Here is a 21,737-nt window from a genome sequence, read left to right as displayed (position 1 = left end):
CAGAAATCCTTGTGACTGTCTCTACGTTGAACATTTTTTTTATCCACTGAGCACGCAGACACATTTTAGAACATGGTAATCTTTGGTGGAGAGATAAACTTGCAGAACAATGCATCTCTCACCAAAACTAGCACAATCCAATTCAGAAAAGGGTATTTTGGGAGGGATATCTAATTAGCAAAAAGAGGATTATCATCCTCTCTTCTCTGAGAAGACTTTAGCTTCCTAGAGGCAGGGATAGGAAAGTGAAATAGTTTTAGTCTGTCTGCTCAGGAGGAAAAAATTCCTTATTAACTGTAATACATGCTCTTGAATTCTAGTATAAACACATATGAATACAAAAAATAAGATACAGACTTCCCTATATGCAGATATCCAGCATGGAAATTTATATGACCAGCATATTATGCTGCATATTAAGTCAGTGAAGCTGCTGACCTATTTACAAGTTGAAATCATAGAGGTGTGTTCAACTCTTCAGGTATTTCTGGACCTTTCCAGTCTAAACCTCAGCAGTTATGAGATGGAAAACTACTGGAGACCAGGGAATAGTGGAGAAATAAGCTGAAGTCTTGCTCACAAAAGTAATAATATGAATGAGAAAGTCTGGATTCCACAACCATACCTTCCTTTGTAAGAAGCAATATAAAACTGAAATCTCAACACAGCAAAGTGGCAAAGCACAAAAATTCACCACCAGCAGCAGCTTCTGCTACTGAAATGACAGGGTTAAAGTGAAACCCACTAGTCCTAAACCATTAGGTTTTACCAATTTTCAAGGTGACATGTATTAAGTAATTTAAAAATCACAGCAGACCACTAGACCATACAGGCTATCCAGGTAGTTTTTATTGAATGCATAGAGTTGTTAATCCAAGGAAATATACTCCTTGTCCACTGACTCCTTGTCCTCCTAGAGAGGCTAGGAACAGGATGATCACACTGGACAAGACCATTCCATCTTACCCGTGCTGCTGATCTCATTTCTGTGCCTTTAAAAAGGTAAAATATGCCATTGCCACCAGCGCAGCTCAAAACTCATTTCAAGAACACTAAAAATAACATCTTGTGGCTGAAATTTTTGTTCATATAACAAAAGTGAAAGTGAAGAAGACTGTTCCCTACAAAATTGTGCTGCAGTACTCCCCTTTATCTCTTCATATAACTCACTGGGAACTTCAAAGCGAGGAGTAGGCTAACACACACAAAAAAATCATAAAAATATTCACTGACAGAGCTCAGAGTGCCTGAGCATATCAGTTAAGCCTCATTAACAGCTCTGCAGCTTCCCAAGCCCTCAGAGCTCTCTCTCCAGTGGGGGACACCTGCAGCCAGGACTTGAGGAGACACTCATACCACTCCTAGAGCTCTGGCAGGAAAGCAGTGAAGACAGGTAAGTGTCCCTCGGCTTAATAGTCATTCCTCATTTGCTGATATAAGTAATTTATAGAGCAGTATCCTCTTTCTTCCTACAGATTGGCAATGCTCATTAAGCCCCTAATCAGAACCTTTTCCCACAGCCTGGTGACTAGAGAAGCTGCATCCCGTGCTCTCCACAGGGATGACCCAGATATAAGAGCCAGCCAAGCAGGTCTGAACAGTGAGAGGCTCTCTCAGCATCACACACACAGAATGAACACCTAAATGAGCAGAAACACACAAAAAACACGAATTAGTCTGCTGAATGAACAAGCATCTGCATGTAGCTCCTGTTCAAAGACCTGCCATCCATGGATCCTGCTGCCACAGGGGAGCTGGGCTGACAGGAGGGTGAGTTTGTCACGGGGGGACTTCACCAGGAATAGGGAAGAACAATAAAACAGCACTTCCATTTGAATCATAGAATAGTTTGGGTTGGAAGGGACCTTAAAGATCATCTAGTTTGCTTTGTCTTCAGCTGCAGAAGGAGCTAAGAAAAGACCAGTGTGTCCTCAGTCACGGGGGACTGGCACTGATAACCACGCCTCACCACGTGGGGTTTGTATCTACAGAGACCTCCCAGAATACAATTTCAAACATATTTGGATTCCTGTGGGAAGACTGCAAAATCACCATTTTGAAGCTATGGTAACAAAAATCATCACTGATATGACCAGTCAGCTGCTCAGCTTTCACCCCATCAAGTATTTCTCATTTTGTAATTCCTGCATGGAAGAAGGCTTTAAAGAATTTTTTCATGTTAAATACAGAGCACCCTAAAGAGATCTTGCAAAAGCATCTACTGACCTGGGAACTGCAATATTCCAGTAAGTTTAAAACCTTCTGAAACTCCAGCTGACATGACTTGACTTACAGCTTAAGTGACTAAAAATTCCTGTAATGGGGAGGAGATCAGTCCTGGAGAAAACTTGACTTTTTCTATCCACATGTGCAGTGGATGCAATATCCACAAGTGTGGTCCAGACCTAATTAATATGATCTATTAATAATATGGTCCAGAGTAACTGCAATCCATAAAGCACAGAGAAGCAACACTTCTCCTACCCAAAACTATTACACTTGACCCCAATCTTAACCATTTGGTATGTTTTAATCCAGGGATGATTATCAAAGCAACACATACTTACACCATGATGTATGTTTAGCAAAAGGCAGTTGGGAAAAACACTGATGAAGATTTTTTTCCTGCTTTTAAAAATAACTGAAGCTATTTTAATGTAAAGACTCCTGTGTAAGTTGATTGCAGGTACTATATATAGAATGCATTCTCCATTATAACAGGCATAAATCAATCTAAGTTATTTTAGTTTTTCCATCTAAATGGTTTGATGTGTTAAGGCACCTAACAATCAAATAAAGATGATGTTTCAGTGCAGATGCTGAAAAAACTGTTTCACTTCATTAGAACTACAGTGTTCCAACACTACATTCATCTCTCATAATTAGAACCATTTAAAGGCAGGAAACAGTGAAATATCCAGAAGAGTGTGTTCAGAGAAGCTGTGGCTGCCTCATCCCTGGAAGTGTCCAAGGCCAGGCTGGACAGGGCTTGGAGCAACCTGGGATAGTGGAAGGTGTCCCTACACATGGCAGGGGGTTGGAACAAGATGGGCTTTAAGGTCCTTTCCAACCCAAACCATTCTGGGATTACGTGGATGTGATGCTTTATTTAATCGGAAGATTTTGTAGCAGAACTTCAACTTTAGCTATTGTTTAGTGTCTAGTATTTCTGGTTCCACAAAGCTCACTTGTTTGTTCCCTTACTTCCACTACCTGACTCAAAGAATCTAAGTTCTCTTAAGGCTGACGAGCCTGACCTGCCTAAAAAGTGTGAGAGATTGCCCTCTGAAAACTTCACTTTCACCAGGATCTTGAACACAGCACTAAAATGATTTTAAATCTACAGGAAAAATACAGCTTTTTTTTTTAAAGTGTTAATTTGCTACACATGTCAACAACCATTCTGGATCTTCAGAACAGCTTTCAATCTCACATTGTCATTGCATCTGCTTCATCTACATTTTCTTTTATGGGCCACTAACTTGAAAAATGACAGTCATGTTTCTCACTTCTGTTTATGGTTGGCTCCTGGCCAGTTTCACCATCAGGTACTGGTGATGAAACACTGAAATCAAAGTTTCAGAAACTGATTTTTGAGAGGAAACATCTACTATCAAGGAAAACTACCCAGCAACAGAAGCATCTCATTTTGGTAAAGTAAAGCTTTCAGACTTATCTTGACCCCAAATCTTCTTTGTTATAACTGGTACATGTGTCGTCTTAGTGGACATTAAATGTTAAAATAATCAAATGACAAGTATAGAAGAGCTACTGTCAAAGTTTAAGGAACGTTTGTGAAATATGAAGGCTTTTCAAGCACTTTACACACTCAGGCATTAAACAGAAAAGCCTCGAGTCCCATCAGGGCCTGAGGATATTCAGTTATAAGGGAGAAAAAAAAAACAAAACCAAATTTTGTTTAGATTGGAGTTTACATTTTTACCCCAAGGTTAAAAAAACCCAAATCACATGCTGGTGCTACCTTAGGCAGATTTCTCCCGTCTCTGTAATGTTGGGATGCCAGATCCTTGTCAAACACTTTACCTTTGGAGGCTGCCAGGAGAGAAAACAAATGACCATGTTATCCCTTGAAATAAAACCATATCACTGTTACAGCTCACACAACTGAGAAAGGCAAATATATTTGATACTCACAGCCAAAGTCTGGATGTTAAAGGCACTGATACATAACCTACAGGAGTCACACTAGATTTCTCTCCCCTTTCAGCTTCTCTCAACTCTTTACAAAAGCTAGGTTGGTATTATTAGGCTTTTCCTCAGAAAAACATAACTTTAAAGAAAGCCAAGAAAATTTACTCTCTTCTCCTAACTCCATCAGTGGAAAGAAAACATTCTAAGTCATTCTTAACACTCAACATTCTTAACACTCAACCAGTAAGACAAAAATTTTAACCAAGAAACTACAAAGTGTTTTCCTGGATGGCATATCCAGGTCAGGGGTTTGTTAAACCAGCAGAGAATGCAATGATGATAACTACATAAAAAGAACAACTTCTTTTGAACAGAGACCTTCCTGTTCACGGTTGGTCATATTCGAATTTAAGACACTAAAAGAAAAAGCTACCAAACTTATTTTCAGGCAAGATCACCAAATTTGTGAATTACATAGTGGGTTTTGAAACACAGATTCTTAAAATACAGTCTCATTTGCTCTAGTTTTGTGAAGTAAATAAAGAGTGGATCATAAAAATTTCAGTAGCTTAGCAACAGCACGTTGTTCCATCCATGCTCTCCCCATTAGGATTTGCAGCTTTCCATCAGGCAGATTATTCCTTATAGGAAGTGCACTGGAGTACATCAGCACAGACCAGCACCTTGCATAATTCCAATTAAATCACATATTATAGATGTGGAGCTATTTTCCTCCACTGTGCCCCATAAAGTCTTCAGTCAAGAGACAAAACAGCCAAACAGTTATATTTGCAGCATGATGTGTTTTGTGTCACCATTTTGTTCTCAATTTTCCAATTATCTTTTTAATTAAATATTTTTTTAATTAAGACTCCTTGGAAAAAGAGGTAAGAAAATACACATGGCACTGAGACACCAAAAATACATCCAAAAAATATCTTCTAAAAGAAGAAACACCCATCACCGCAACTCATCTGCAAGTTGTAACAGATTTTGACTGAAAACAGCCTCAAACTCAAACTCTTTCCTTTCAAAACAAATGCTGGTTTTAGAAGTTTTCTAACAGCACAGCTTTATATTAGCTACACCTTCACATTGCTTTGAAAGATTATGCCTAGTTCTCAAGCAAAGGAAAGCAGCAGTATTTATCCCGTGCCAGTAGATCAAGATAAAAGAGTAAATTTCTACCATATGTACCTTCAAACAGGGAGTGTGTTGATGAGTGGGAAAAAAGCTTTATAGAAACTCTTAAAAAAAAAAAAATGAAATCCCCAAATCCTCACAGTCAGAGTGAATTAACTGGTGTCTCATTTTTTTTGTATCATGAAAACAAAAGAATTCCTTTATCCTTTCAAAGCGTTTTTCATTGCTGAAAATTAGAAAAACCCACTTTTGACAGTAAGACAAAGGTTTTCTCTCTCCCTTCTCCTTTTCCCCTGTTAGACAGACAGGACAATGTGGAGCACTGTCATAAAATACATCTTTAGACAAAACTTCTCCTTCGAGCTTGTTCCAAGTCTCCTTAGCCCAACAAATCCCCACAAGATTTCCTCAAGATGATGTTTCACTTCAACACCTCCAACCATCTCCAGGTCATACATGTAACACTTTGCACAACAAAGCTCACAAAATCCATTTATTTCACTGCTCAAACTCTTCCTTCACCTCAGACACCAGAAGTAAACAGGTAGATCCAATCTCAAATGGGGGGCACAGCAGTGACTGCATCTGTTCTCTCCTCCATTTCCAAGCAGCCCAATGTTTTGGGATCCCTCTTTAGTTTTGGCAGTGGAAACTGTCTGCCTTTCCCATCCATCCTCGGGCCACTTCAACATACCCACGAACACATGCTGAAGGTACAAGAAAGCTTTGCAAGTGTTTGAGAATTCTGCATATTCCAACTTCAGTTTTGGTGGAAGCTTTGCAGAGCAAGTTTCAGTTTAAGTTTGTCTCATTTCTTGAAAAATGAAAGTAATAAATAATCTCTCCCTTCCACTGTTCTCCCCAAATGACAGACTGATTATAAACTGCTAATCAATGAATGATCTTAATTAGCAGTTTCAGATCCTGATAATTTGGCACTCTAAAAAGGACACGTGTACTTAGAGGTATCTGTCCTGTAACTCCAGTTCTTCAATTCACAATCTTTTCCCTAGAGAAAGGATGTGGTTCCTAAGAGAAATTTGGAATCTATGTTATTTGGAATATTTTCTCTAAACACCAGCTAGTCCCAAAGCATTCTTTTGTACTGGATGAGAGGTGCTAGAATTGTAAAATATCTAATTAACAGTTGCTGTAGATTTTTCTGCCAGTATTGAGCAGGAAACCATCACAAACCAGAGACTTTTTAATTCTGGAATTTAAGAATCAAAATAGTCAGACCAAAATTAAGATTTGGCTCTCCAGTTATACATAGCAAATACTTTTCTAAAGCAGTGTTTTTCAGGTGAACAACCGAAAATACAGTAATTTAAGAAAATAAAACTAGTATATATTGTGTGTGTTCCCCTGTGCCCAAAATTACCACAGGGGGTTAAACTGTTATTATTGAAGATGACTAAAAAATTAGACAGCAGAGAATCTGAGAAGGTTTCCCCCTTTATTTGAAGGCCATGTTGGCCATGACACTATTTACTCAAGTTAGAACAAGGATGCAGTGAACCTTAAATGACCACCTTTGTGTTTATTATATGAGCATAACCACACACAAGCTACTAAGGGTGGCCTGTATCATAGTCTGAAAGTCTTTGGTGAGGGTAAGGGGGACTTAAAACATCCCACAACCAAAAGCATCCCACTGCAAACACTACCTAAAGCACCTACACATGCTAGCAGAAGTGTATCAATACAGACACGATCCTAAACACTTTGAAAACAAAACAGCTTGAGCAGATAATTCTTGACCAATACTACTACAAAAGGAGAGAAAAGCTATCAAAATAATGAAAGGGAAAATTCAAAGCTGTTTCAGAAATGCTATAGTCCTCTGCAAGCATGAACTTTACATAAGATACAGTATACATCCCATTTATCCATAGATTATAAAGGAATATCAGGAACTTGAAGGCATCTTCTGGAATGCCAACCATGCTTCCAGAAACATAACCTTTCTACTCTCCTAGCAGTGTTAATGCACTGTTCTCCAAGCTCAGTCTGGGAACTCAAGCTATCACCTTCCAGACCACCACACCTCCTTCGTACTTTTACACAAACAATGCTGTGACTGCGACTCTTACACATACATAACACTGAATTTAGGCCTGGTGCAGCTGAACATGAGCCAAGGGTCTTCCCAAAAACATTTCCCTAGGATCCTCGCCTGTACATTCTTCAGCCTCTCTGAAAGCAAAAGGGGTCTGAACTATCAACACCAAAAGTAAGGAAACAAAGCAGAAGGATGGGGGAAAAAAATTACAAAATTATCAAAAGCATTCAAACTAAAAGAAAATGACACTTCCTTCCTCCTGAAATTCATATACCTAACTTGCAAATATTGCAACTCAGTTGCTCAAATGAGTGTAGTTTCCTTATGTATCAAGCTATCAGGATACATAACAGCAGCTGTAATTCCTGAGAACTGGAGACGTGCCTTAATTGTTTTCCATTTTTGGGGACAATCTTGTTCTTTTGATAGCTAAACTCTGAAAACAATGACTGAAGTTATTTTTATTGTAATTGCATCTCTCCTCCCTTGCAAGGTTCTGCAATTTTAGTAAAGCACAATGATGAAATACCGAGAGTCTCAGACTTGAAAAGGCCAAGCTGTCTGGAGCTTTCCATTTACCTACAAGAAGATATCGCAATTATTTCCTGGTCCCCTGAAAAGCTGCTTGCTTAATAACCATTGAAATTGTTATTTTTTAAAGATACTTAACAGCCTGGGAGAGTAAAACTGTTGGAGTTGCCACTTGTCACTGTATCTGTGCATTCCACATCCTCACTGTATGGTCCCAGAGGGATTAACACACACAGGGCAAGGAGTCAAGGACAGGGATTTGTTCAGCCTGGAGAAGAGAAGGCTGAAGGGACCCTACTGCTGTCTGCAACTACCTGATGGGAGGGTCAAGAGGAGACTGAGTCAGGCTCTTCTTAGAGGTGCACAGTGATAAAAGAGGCCCACAGGCAAAAAGGAAAATTCTGACCTGATATAGGAAAAAAAAAAATCACAACAAAGGTAATTAAGCACTGGAACAGAGGCCCAGAGAAGCAGTGAGATCTCCATCCTAGGAGATTTTGAAATGCCAACTGGCCCAGGCCTTGAGCCACCAAACCCAACTTTAAACACTAGCCCAAATTTGAGCAGGAGTTCAGATGACCTCCAGGCAACAAAGATTTTTCTATAAACCCATGGTACTTTAGTAACAGACACAAGATCCTTTCTCAGTCTCAATGCCAAGTTCTCTCTGAAGTCCCATCACCTGGAAAGAAAATCTAAACTGGCAACCATTAGACTAATGACAAATACTCACCACCATATTGTAGGCATCAGGAACTTCAGTCTCAAACTGAAACTTTCCACCTTGATAATAGCCCTCATCTAGAAAAGGAAAAACAAGGAAAATAGTTAAATAAGAAAAAACTACAAAGATTAAAATAATGGCGTGGGGTTATCAAACACTTAACCTAGTTACACCACACCACTAGCTGCCACCTAATCCAAACAGCATGTGAGCAGTGTTTTCCTCCACTCCCAACATTTTTACAGCAGAAATTTGAAGTCAGTGTCAACAGTCCCATAAAAATCCACCATCCTGAGCAGAGTAACAGGCGATACCAAGTTAGAGGAACCTTGGATTGAGCTTCTCATATCTGTATGAAGAAAATCCTGCCATGTGGCACACAGCACCAATTACCAACCCTTGGAATGAGCTGGAGAAATACTTCACTTGCTAGTGCATGCTAAATCCTGCTCCAGGACTTTGCATATCTTCCCAAACTTATGCTAGCAATCATGTATCGTGAGCTGTATGAATAATGTGTGCAAGAGCATGTTTCAGTGCACTACAATAAAGGAGCAAGCAGGTTCTTTTATTGTAATTATCTTAGGATGATACATCAGCTAGGAAAATATGTCTGCCTCCCTGTCAATCTCAGACTCAATACTGAATTATTAAAATGGCTACATTTTATAATATGACATCTTAAAATATCTAGTTACATTGAACCAGAAATAATGTAATCGGGTAACAGTCAGCCTGCAACTCTTGAGACAGCTGTGCTTCGAAGCTGAAATGCTTGCAAAGTGATCTGAAATGTCTGCCTGGCATTGCCACTACTTTTCATTAAAAAAAGGGAAACAGGTACCTAGCCCACATCCAGCTCTGGGGGTCTGGGACATGTCAGGAATGCTCAGGCTCAAACCACTTTGAGTACTCTAGCTCCCTGTACCACATGGTCCAGCCACAGTGCAGGCCTGAAGGCCAGGAGGGCTGGTTAGCATTGTATGAATTATATTTTTTAAACCAACATTGCAAAGGAATGTTCTGTGAAGCAATCCATAGTTTCCAGAAAATAAGGGAACGCTTTTTAATCCATCTAGCTTGTTCCAAACTACAAAAAACTAGCTTCTCTACTGTAGGTCAAAATCTTCTTTCCAGCTGCTGTCTCCTGGACTTGCTGCCTCCCCCATTCCTACACAGATCTTTTGTCTTCTCCTACCAACACATGCACCACAACCACATGCTCTGGTTTCAGCCTGTAGCCTCCACACTGCTATAATCACAGGAGAACAGTCAGTTCCTACCCTCCTGCTCTTTGCCATCTTTTAGCAGATGACCAACAGAAAAGGAGAGGACATCATCCTGTTCAATAAGGCAAACCCTCAGCTGGAGAGGGGTGAGCCAGTAAAAGCTGATGCTGCCAGAGATCACCCCCAACTTGCACACTATGTCCAGTGCATCCCTCCAAAAGACTGTGCCTGAAGCTGGGAAGTCCATCACGGCCCAGCTTCTCCCCGGAGCCTCTGGGACAGGTTCAGAGTATGGAAAAAGAAGATGGTTGGTTTCCCCACCCCACCCAGCACTGCTGGCAGCTGCCTCCACGCTGAGCTGCACAGCAGAGCTGCAGCCCTCAGCCTCTGCAATTCTCCCTGGAATAACCTGTCCAGAACACACACTTTTCAAATCCATTCTGCATTTCCACTCCAATTCAATTTTGAAGTGTGGTGGATTTATTGATCAGCCTTCTCAGGCACATTATGCTTTACCAGAAAATCAATAGACATGCACTGATTTTTACAGGAAAAAAAACAAGATAAAAGTATGTGGTGGTAGTGGATCAAGGGTTGGACTTGATGATCTCAGAGGTCTTTTCCAACTCGGTTGATTCTGTGATTTTATGTATCTTTTGTTTTCATATATACTGAGATAAAAATCAGTAAAGAAAGCCATTACTGAAGAATGAGAAGTGAAAGGTGAGTTAATATCCCCTAGGAGCTCAAACACCACAATTTATCCCACAGAACACAGCTAACTGCACTTTATCCACTGTCTAGCACATTATAATAGCACTGTAATAACCATTTTAACCGTCAGGAATTCTAACTATTTCCTAGTACAAAAGTTATTTTCCTTGGCTTAATTTTACTAGTTCCTTGATCTTGTGGGCCTGGAGCAAAGTGTGCTGCAGGTCTTCACATTGCACTCCTGCTAAAATGGAATAGATGCCTGCTGAGGGATGTATCTACATGTGCCTTATGTCAAATACTCCGGTTTAATGAATCCTCAGTTGTCCAAAAGAAACATCCAAGAACAGCTCCAAGGGAGGAGAGCTGGCCAAAAGACTATCAGTTTCCTGCCAGTCAAGCAGCAAAAGCAAAGCCACGCTCCCCGTGGGTCTGCACACTGGAGACACCAGGCCCACAGCCACTGCAGAGTGCAGGAACAGCAAGGTACGTCCTTGGCTCCGAGCACAGACAACAAGATCAGCCTGACACTGCTCAAGAGACACATGGGGTGGGGAAAAAAGCTGAACAGTTGGTTTTCATTTTCTCTGCCCTTCTCCACCATGCAGACCTAGCTCAGGATAGCTCCAATACCACCCAGTCACAGGAGAAACTCCCCGTGTCCATGTGCAGGATGTAACTGGTGTCAGCAGAATAGGAGCAGCAGGACCAGATGGTGAAAGAACATCAGTTTTCCTTAAAAACATATTTTAGGTGAGGTCAAGCACTTTCAAAACTATATATTTACACCTCCACAGGCTCTAAGAGATACCTCATCTATTAACTCAGTTTTCTTGTATTTGTTTTCCTGTGTTCTCTGTAAGGCTGAGAAATCTCTGGAAGAGCTGGAGCACCTTACATGTTGTGTGTGCCTCACACTGCAGGCCACTTCTACATCCTTTCAGATCAAGTCTCTCTCAAAGACCACACAATACTCATCAGTGCCTTGCCTTACAACTCATTTTCTGTTTTGGTTTTACCTGGACATCAATCCATGCTAGCACTAACCAAAAATTATACTGGTCACATTACTGGTCTCGTTGTAAAATAAGCAAGGACATATTTACCCAATTGGGAGAGTAAGGCATCTCTCCTCCCTCCTTTTACAATTCTCCCTTTATGTTAGTGATCTTTTCACTAAAGCACCAATAAAGCTACTCACTACCAATCACTCAAATGTGTATCAACAATTCATACCTTGGAGGGCCTCAGTACTCAGCCAGAAATCTTGCACTGCATTAACAGGATGAGCTTGCATGATAAAGTCATCTTATGGTATCTCAAGCAAGGAAATAAGTTCTCAGACTGGGACAAAGACCCTCAGCTTTCTTAGGCAGAGAGAAGTGGTGGGAAAAACTGAAGTTCTGGCAGAGTTACCGATGAGGAAAGCGCTATAAATAAAACCATCAACTAAAACAGCTTTAGCACATAACTTAGGAAGTTAGCCACTGAGAGTCTTTTGCTAAAAGGGAATGTATCTGAGTTCCAGTCTTCCTCCTACTGCTTAAATTTTTGTCTTCAAGCTGCATTAGCAGAGCAAGCATCCCACACACTTCAGTCTCAATGTTCATTACCAACAACCGGACTCTAATCTTAGTTTGCATTTGTAAGGTGTTTTGATGCCTGAAAGTGCTGTGGAAGATACTAAACCAAATTATTTCACCACATTAAAAGAAAATGCAAGATAATTAGGACAGGCCACAAAGAATGCACTTGGGATAGCTGCTCCTTGAACCAGCAGCATTGAAATGCTCAGCCATGCTCACAGACATTTCTCATTCTACGGCATGCAAACCAGAAAACAGGCTCTTTATTAATCCCCCCAGAATGGGACTCTAAAATAACTACACTAACCCTAGACTGCTCCAGCTGCCTGGGAACTGCAGGAAAATTGCATTAACCACACACACTCTTCTAGTGTTCTTCATGTGTAAGCCACCTAAACTCACCTCCTTTACTTTTTTCCAGGTCATTACCATGTTTTAGTCTCAGCTTCCAATTTTGTGCTCCAAATATCAGTGCAGCAGGCAGGACTCTGCCTGTGTTACAAGCATATATCTCCTTATTTTCCCTAGATTTTAATCCAATGTGGTACTGGTGAAAAATAAGAACAGAGGCAAGTGTGGCACAAGGGCATTTTTCAATGACAGAACAATTGTTTCAGATGACAAAAGGAAAAAGAAGCTTCAGACAGCACAGAAAGCCAGCAGTGTGTGCCTTGGGAACACAGAGTTTTGTCCACTGCGGCAGAAAAATCTAAGGCTTACCCATTTTCTAGCAGGCACTACTATATATCCACTGATGGTGCACTGCAGAATTTAAAGCTCTAATGTTAGAAAATAAGAGAACTTAAACTGAGAGCCTTAAGAAGTGAGCCCATGAAGCCCTTTGCTGTGCAGGCTCCCACTCCTGTTTATGCACCTCATCAGTCCTAACAGGGAGAACCGCAAGGAGTGCTGGATATTTCCTGGCTGAGCCCAGCCCTTGCTCCACAAAAAAAGCTGCAGGGAGATTTGCAAAGCCAAAAGCACAAGCAGGATTTCTAGAAGTAACTCAGCTCCAAATGCAAGAGACAGTTCTAGGCAGGAGAAGGAAAACTGGTTCTTCCTCTAGACTGTCAAGTTTCACCCAATAATGTTTAGACACTACAAGAATAGTTGGCTCGAGCCCACTTGGGCCATAAAAATTCTCTGACAACCACTCAGCTGCCTCTTTGTTATCCCAGAGGAAACTAAGATTTAGCACACTGTAAAGAAAACCTCAGTCTTGAAGGGAATCAGAAAACTACAAAGATTTTCCTGGTCTGTGTTACGTTCTGCCTTTAGAGAGCTGTGCTGAGCTGCAGCTGATCACAAGATTCTACACCTGAACTATGCACAGCTGAAAATAGATGTTTACTTGGGGTCAGACTGCAACTGCAGAGACTTCAGCTGTGCAGCTATATTTAGAGTAACAAAATGTTAATTAAGATCATCTCATTTTCAAGATCATTTCAGCAACGAAGCCAGCACAAAACCCACACTCTGCCTGCAGCACCTTGCTGCACAGCAGTGAGCAGACAAAAACAGTACTGTGATTTAGACATCTTGGAATCAGCACGAAGAAGCTACCACTGCTTCACATTCAAGACATTCCTAACTCACACAATGATGCTCTTGTAAAGTCAACTCATTTCCAAAACATAATAAAGCAGTATCAATCATATAAACTGAAGGACATTTGGTGCAAGCAGACAAACACCCACTGAGTAAACATGAGCACATCTTCACAGAATGACAGGTTAAAAGTTCTAGAATAGAACTTGCATTTATTTTTAATTACACTCACTTTTCCATCACAAAAAGGAGTCACATGAATGGACATGTTAACAAGGACCACCCAAGATTTTCTAGTTCAAGGAAGGGCCAGTCGATTTTGGCTAATAAACAGCAACAGTGACATCTAGTGCCTCCCTGACTTCAAAATCCGGGATTAGCAGAGACGCTCCTACCACACTGTTCAGTGCAAAGCACTGTTTCTCCAGGTAATACATCTGCATGACTGACAGCTCACCCAAGTGCTGTTGTCAATAAGCACCTACAGAAAACGTGCATCTAGGAGGATCAGCTGGCAGGGGGACACCAAGCCCAGCACATCTAACTCAAACAGCTCAGTGTACTGCACATGGCAACGTCCTCAGTTAAGCACTTGCACAGTCTCAAACATAACCAAAAAGTGCATGTGAAATTTAAATAATCTTCCAAATGCAAATTCATCCATAAAACACAACTTTTTATTCTAAAATGGACAGCTACGTAAACTCTGTAATGTCAGGTGGCTATTAAGAAACTTCGGTGGAAATTATAAATTCTGAAAATGTTTCTATTGACCAGCGTGCCAGCAGGAGCTTCACAGTGTAACTGTATTAATAGTAAAAGATCTTTCTCATACTTGAATATTCAAAGACTAAGACCCCTACTCATTAAGCATCTTCACTCATGCACAGATTTGAACATTTCCACCAGTGATGTGTCACCTATCTCTTCACCTCTGCAGAATCAAGCAATTAGTAGAACACACTACACATGCACATAACAGAGCTGTAATACAATAACTTGTCCAGACACAGACCAAGATTTTTCTCAGCAAATAAAACAAGATGGTTTGAAACTGGTTGAGAGGAAAAAAAAAGCTTTCAATCAAAGTAAGCAAACAAGATTTGAATATTTCCTAAACATTCTCAATTTTAATGGCCTTTTTATTGGAATCTGATTGTCAAAATCCAGCCCAGTTTCTCCATCCCACTAACAAAATAATCACTGTATTATTTGAGTAGAAACTTTACTGGAGTCCAAGCAAACTCTTGGAATTAGTTTCCTAAACACCAACACGCAGAAAGAAAAATAATGTGCTTTAAAAAATTACCTGGGGTTACAGTTAGCTGAAAGTAATGAAGCTTGTTTGGGTCAGGAAAATTCACTTTACATGTACCTGTGAAGCAAAAGAATAATTTACATCAGACAATTAGTTCTCCACTCTTGGGAAAGCAAGTGTATCATCCTTTATACTCTTCAGATTGCCTCCCTCATTAATCCCTACCTTTCAGTTAAGTGATTTCCTCCTACACTTTGAGCATCTCCACTCTATACAGTTATGAGTCACCTGGAAATTCTACTTCTTTCAGCTGTAAGGAAGAAGGTCATTCCCTTTCAGCAAACCATACTGTCTCAAAGGCCTTAAAAATCCAAAGGATTTGCTCTCCTGCATAGTAGCTACATGTGAAGGTGACAGCATACAGAGGAGCATCTCTGCCTTCCAAGCTTCTGTAACATTATTAATAATAATCTGTGTATTAACATTTGATCACACACTGTGACCTGCATGAAGTCACCACAGGGAGATGTGGTGACAGGGGATTATTAACACCTTTAAGGTACAATGAGACACAAGCTTTCCTGAAAGCCTCATCCAAATGCCAGCGAGTCTCTGTTCAGCTGCCACATTGTACAAGTTTCTGCTGCATAACCAACTATGTGCTTTAACAGCAAAGGTTATGGGGCAGCATAAACCAAACACGATGGGTTTATTCTCAGAAGAGATGAATTTAATGAGAATAGTGAGAATGAAGAACAAGTGTGGGGGAAAACAGTTTCAGTTCACAGCATAACAGTCCTTTGTTTGCATTTGATGACAAACAAGTAACCACGGCAGTAGTGGATCAAGGGTTGGATTTGATGATCTCAGAGGTCCCTTCCAATCCAGCTGATTCTATGAAACCAGGTTGCTTTCCCAGGCATAAAACTGGCCTTTCATGACTGTGGCAGAGACAAGCTGTCAAGCTGGCATGAGAAGATATGTATATCCACAGATATGTTGCTATCCACCCTGTGTAGTCCTTAGCTTCTTAACCCATCAAGCTGGTTGTTCTTTTCCTGTAGTCAAGGAGCTAAACAGTATCAGAGACATAAACCTTATTTGCCTGAAAAAAAATCAACCAGAACTGTACACAAACCCTAGTAATGCACTCACATTGTAGTAACTAAAAATACACATTTCCCATGTGCTTGTCATCCTATAGAAGAATCTACAGAAAAAAGTTTACCCAAAATAAAAATTACTGTGTAAATTCTCTGTAAATCACCTTTAAGAAAGAAGAGCATACAGAAAGGAAGAGTTAAAATAATGCCTCTTCCTGCCCTCCCTTTTTCCTGTTTCTGTTCTGCATTTTTTCTCCCATCAGGCAGTCTGTATACTGAAAAGCCTGACTCTTTAAATCTGAGCATTTATCTGGATTTAGAATCATCAGCAAATAGAAGATGCTCATCACAACCAGCACTCAGAAGTTTAACCTGGAGAGAAAAAATATAGTCAAAGCTTCAAACATAATCCTAGAGAACATTCACCGCTTTTCTTTGCAGGATAAGCACATGGACAAGTCAGTGTGGATGCACAGCACAGGAACCACCTGCACATACACTCTCAGCCCACTGCACACAACTCACACCTCTTTCCCTGCAGCAAAAAGTCTGAGATGACAGAGAGGAATGTGCACCACAGGAAGTTATGCAGGGCCAGTGATGAGCTCTGAACGTCCCCCTGAGCTCACCAGGCAGTAACCAGTAACCAGTGCTGTGCTTGCCTGTGTTCTAAGAGCTCATGGCAGAATGATGCTGTTCTGGCCAATGCTTGAAGCAAAGAGCTCAGTGACAACCTGGCTTTGCTGCCAACACCCACCCTGAGCAACAAATACAGAGCAGTAGGAACTCTACTCCTCTTGTAAAAGTGCTTTGTGTTTTGCTGCCCTTTGCAGAACTAGGCTTTCTAAGCTTTAGAAGCCACAAGCCACTTACCCACTTAAAGCCTATTTTAAAGTAGCCATTAATATTTTCAGCTGTTTATTGCTTATATCATAAGTAAGACTCCAGAGCTAAAACCACATTAATTTGCCTTTTTTGTTTTAAGGAATATGGATCACTTTTGCAAAACTAATTTTCTTTAGTATGTTCACTATTAACAAACATATCAGGTTACATCTTGCATATGATGCAGAGAAACAGCAGGTTAACTTAATGTGTTTCCTGAGAACTGAGCTATTTTTCCTTGCCCCTAAATCAGAATCTCCTGTTTTGGAAAGGAGAGAATGGAGGAAAAACAGGTGTGAGGCAACAAATGCACCCTTCAGTCCCACAAACCTTTTGGGTGTTTTATGGAAGTTAAGCTTCCACTCCCCAACAATCAAATTCTGGAGGTGAATTATCAATTCTCCTTCCAAAGGACAATAAGGAGGGTCCACCTCTCTACAACCCCTTAAGAGGGAGCAACAAAGAAAACCTGTTCAAGCTCAAGTGGTGGAGTTTTGCACAGGTTTCCCTAAAGTTAACAAATATCATTAGCATTCATACTTCAGTAAAAACACTCAGTTCAACAGTCCTTTTCCCCTTAAAATGCATACCATTAAATGCTATACTTACAAGGTAAATTAGCTTCAAGCTCTGCAACCTCTGTTGAAAGAAAAAAAAACAACAACAACACATTATTTATACAAGCACAAAGCCATTCTTGAAGTCCAGATCGGCAGATCTAATTGAAACCGCCCTGTAAATCCAATTTTACCTAAAAATATAATTAAGCTGCAGCGGAAGTTTACCTTGAAATTTCTCTTTAAGCCACTCAATTGGTTACTAGAAACCTGCCCCACAGATGCTGCAAACGCACCCTACTGTGATGGGGACTTCAGCTCTGCCAGGGCTGCTCACACACAGAGCACTGGCATTTCCAAAGCACAGTCTGCTATACATACACACTCCTGCTCAATTAAAATTTCTTTTTATTTATTTCCCAAACATAAAGCTTAAAAGTAATTATTAAAAGAAAGGAAGCAACCTGATTCAGTTGCATAGCCCCTAAGACCTTTCCCTGTCAAGTTACCTTCTCTGGAAGAGCCCCTGCTTTGTCTCTCTTTTGTGTATTTTATTGAAGTCTTAATCTCAACTACCTGTATTTCACAGAAGTATGAATGAGATGCATGAAGATACCTCCCCCTTTCACTTCTAGAGTTCTAAAAAATCTCATCAAATCTATTTTTTGCACTTCCTGTAGTCTTTTTTTTCCACTTCTAACTTTGCTTTCAGGCCTGCAGAGAGACAGACCATTTATTTGGGCTAACAACATGTAAGGGATTTCAGTACTAACTCTCAAAAACATACATGTAAAGAAAACTGTAATTCAGATTTTTTGGCACTGAATCCAAACTGCTCATCACAATAACTCTCCAGAACTTTTTCTGCATCCATGCTTACCAAACCTGGCTGGTCTCTGCAGTGGGTATGATAGTCATTTGACTTCCACCTCTCTTTTGCCTGGTACAGCCCTGGTGTCCCTGCAGCCTACAACACCAAGAGAAAAAAACCACCGAAAGAGAAGCACTGTGTTTCACACTTACCTAAAAAGCTCACAACTGCGCTCTTTAAAATCCCACGCTGGAGCAGCCAGAGCTGATTTAACAAAGCTGTGCACCGAAAGACACACAATGCTGGGGCCATACTTCTGATAAAAGTTTTGAAAGAGTACTGTCTTCACAATTTAAAAAAAAATAAATCTAATTTCAGCTATAATCAAGGGCTTTATCTTTACTTTTCCTTCCTGGCTGATAAAAGAAGACACGACAACCAACAACTGAAGGCTGCAGTTATACAAACCTTTCCTTCTCTTTAAATTCACCAGCCTGTCATAGTGGGAGGCACTACCAATCTTCACTACAGGCTAAAGGTTAGGACCTGGCTCTTATTTGAAGGTGTTGACTGCTTTCCTTATTGCTTTCCCTGCTTGTGTGTTGTTCAGCTTAATGAACCCTGCCTGCCCTTTGCTTCGATCGTGAAAAAAGGGAGACACCCAAGGACAGAGCAGATTGAGTCCCAGCAGTGGCAGAGCTGCAGCAGCTCTGCTGAGCCAAGGCCTCACTTCTGCCTCCTGCAAGGTTCAGAGAGTTTCCTGTCACCATAGTTCCTTTGAAGTGTGGAAGTTTCCTGTAATGTGTTCACACTTCTGTGTTTCCCTCTGTCCTGGTATGAGAATGACTGGGTTTTCTTCTGGAAACATGAAAACAAAATACTTACACCCGGGAGAAGGGAACAGCTCCCTCTTTCTTTGCAGGAGTGTAAACAGGTGGGAACGCTATGCTAATTAATCCACACAAAAGCAAGTCCTCCAAAATCAAGGTTTCTAACCCCCTCTGCAACAAACCACAAACTAAGAATGCAACAACTTTATAAAGATAGAAATGCAGGAAAAGACCTGCTTCAATAACCTGAATGTTTAAAGTAGTATCAAGTAAGGCAACAGATGTTACTATTAATTGTGCCATATAAATATACATAAGCATTGGTAATTAACCAATTAAGATGCACATTTAATGGGCCAAAGCTACAGTGTTTGTGAGTTTTCCAAATTCTATGACTCTTTGATAGTAACAGTCATGACATTGAAACCGTTTTTGTATGTCACTGCTCAAAAAGCAAATATTTTGGCCACATCATTCAAGCCCCATTAAGATTCTGATGTTTTAAGTCATGCATTTTCTACATAAAGCAACACCCTTGGCAAGAGCATTCTCTGTAAGAAACCTCCCCCTGTGCAGGCTGCCAAGTTATTAAACAGATCTGTAAATAAGCAAAGCATGGAAGTGACAATTAGAGCTACAATGCGCTGAACTTCCAAGAGCTCAAAAAGCCTCACTAAATTAAAGAATAAACTTAAGACCACAATTTTTCTGACCTCCTCTTTCAAAAAATGACTGTCACTACAGATAAATAGAAAAGAAAATTCAACTTGACTACGTTTCACAGTCATTTTGTGGAGAATCAGTATCTGTGTCTCAATTCACACCATTAAGATGAGACAACCAACCAGAAAATCCGAGTCTCAGGAAATACCATTAGCTCCCAAACAGCCAGTCTGGTGTTCTTAAAACCTCCTGTGATCTGGTGCAGAAGCACACCTCAGTGGCAGGTATCCTTGCAGAGTCCTGCTCTTGCCCCACTATGCCCTTGCTTGAACAGTTCCAAATGCTATTTTAAACCATAAAAAGGATAAAAAAGCAAGGCTTAAAGTTAAACCTACCACAAACTTTGGAAGAGTTGAATGCAAACTGATTATGCCTCAGAAGCAGCCTAGGAACTTTACAGAAGAGAGAAAAGCTAAGCCTAACACAAGCAACCAGAGCTATTTATAAATGACTTTACAAACAATAACTCTCCCTACCCCTGACAGTTCTCAAGACAGAAATAGGAGCACACTCCTGCCCTGTATACGGGTCTATGCCTCCTGATTCTCATCTCTCTTTATAGCTTTCCTTACTTAGCTCCTCTGAACTGCACAGACCAGTATTAGAAGTCAAACAAGCCAACTAATATCACCAGTTTTTCAATAGAGCAAAAGATGTATATTCTCCTTCTGCTTCCAAATGTTTATTTTAAACAAGACACTATTAAATCACACCTTCAGCTTCTATATGCTATAACAAAGCTTATTATCCTGACATCAAAAACTACCAAAAGCCACTGTAGTTGGAAATCTCCAAGTCTGCAATATATCACTTCATATTTCAGGTGTGCTGAAAATCTGAGGCATAAGTGAAGCAATGCCTTGCACCTCCCTTTGTCAGCAAAGGCCTGGAAAAATGTCTCGGTAATAACTTCTCAAATTAGCTTCAATTTTCATAGCTTGAAGAAAGCAAATACATGGATTCTCCTCATTTTTAGTTTCAATGCACATGAAACTCACTTTCATAATCAGCTTCCCACTTCCATTCTCTCAGGCTTATATACAAAGGCACACCCGAAACATTTTCCAATTACAGAAATCTGCTGGAAAAGCCACAGATGTTGAAAACAATTGAGGAGTAAAACACGTTAACTCATTTTCTTATATATTAAGTTATTTCCAACTGTCACAATCAAAACAGTACTGATAATTTAAAACTGAATGATGATGTTCAGGTGCACTACAAAAACCACAGCTTAAGGGACAACCTTTGTGATCCATAAGCACACATGCATTACTACTCCTGCCACCCTGGCACACTCTCTATCTTGAATTCAATTTCGTAGTCACCTTCATTACACAATATTAATTTTAAATACCACTTTGGCTTGTCCTCAGTCTCCTTCTAATTTCCAGAAAGGATCTGCCTTTCAAGTTCAGCACTGCATTCTCAGCATCCTGGAGGAGCAGTCATGTGGCCCCTGTTCTCAACTTAATGAAGTGCCCCTTAGAGATGAATAGAACATCAAAAATTGTCTCTGCAGCACAGAACAAAATGAAAGGTGCTAAAGCAAGTGTACTGCTTGCTCTATTTTAACTTGGGCACTAGGTCTATAGAATTAAGGCCTTACTCTCCCACAGAGCCCATATGGAAAACCCAGTGAAAAGAGACGTACAGATAAGTCACGCTGAACTTTTAACAAAGGTGTGCCTTGTTAGAGCCTCTCTCCCAGGTGAGAGAGGCAGCAGAGCCCCTTCAAGCACCATTTCTGTCTGCTCCTCTTCCTCTCATCAGCATTTGCTTTCCATCTTCTGCAGTTGTTTGCATGTCCTCCACTTGACTTGTCTTGAAACATGTTAACCACTGCTTGGTCTCTCTCCAGACCCCTCCGTCCTGGGCCAC

The 21,737-nt window shown here is 40.5% G+C and overlaps 1 protein-coding gene across 3 annotated transcripts in view; it reads right to left on the bottom strand.

Moving 5' to 3' along the window:
- UBE2F (ubiquitin conjugating enzyme E2 F (putative)) overlaps positions 1-21,737 on the bottom strand; it is a 65,962-nt gene that overhangs the window by 37,655 nt on the left and 6,570 nt on the right. For 2 of the 3 annotated variants that reach the window (XM_064660376.1, XM_064660374.1), the window contains exons 3-6: positions 17,545-17,574; positions 14,999-15,064; positions 8,622-8,689; positions 3,983-4,053 (exon numbers count right to left, since the gene is read on the bottom strand). In XM_064660376.1, coding sequence (XP_064516446.1) covers positions 3,983-4,053; positions 8,622-8,689; positions 14,999-15,064; positions 17,545-17,574 — 235 coding nt within the window. The remainder of the gene's footprint in view (positions 1-3,982; positions 4,054-8,621; positions 8,690-14,998; positions 15,065-17,544; positions 17,575-21,737) is intronic. The other variant, XM_064660375.1, reaches the window with a different exon arrangement.

Source organism: Pseudopipra pipra, chromosome 7, assembly GCF_036250125.1.
Source record: "Pseudopipra pipra isolate bDixPip1 chromosome 7, bDixPip1.hap1, whole genome shotgun sequence".
NCBI lineage: Eukaryota > Metazoa > Chordata > Aves > Passeriformes > Pipridae > Pseudopipra > Pseudopipra pipra.
The sequence above is the reverse complement of the archived record's forward strand: the minus strand, read 5'-3'. Positions and strand labels throughout refer to the sequence as shown.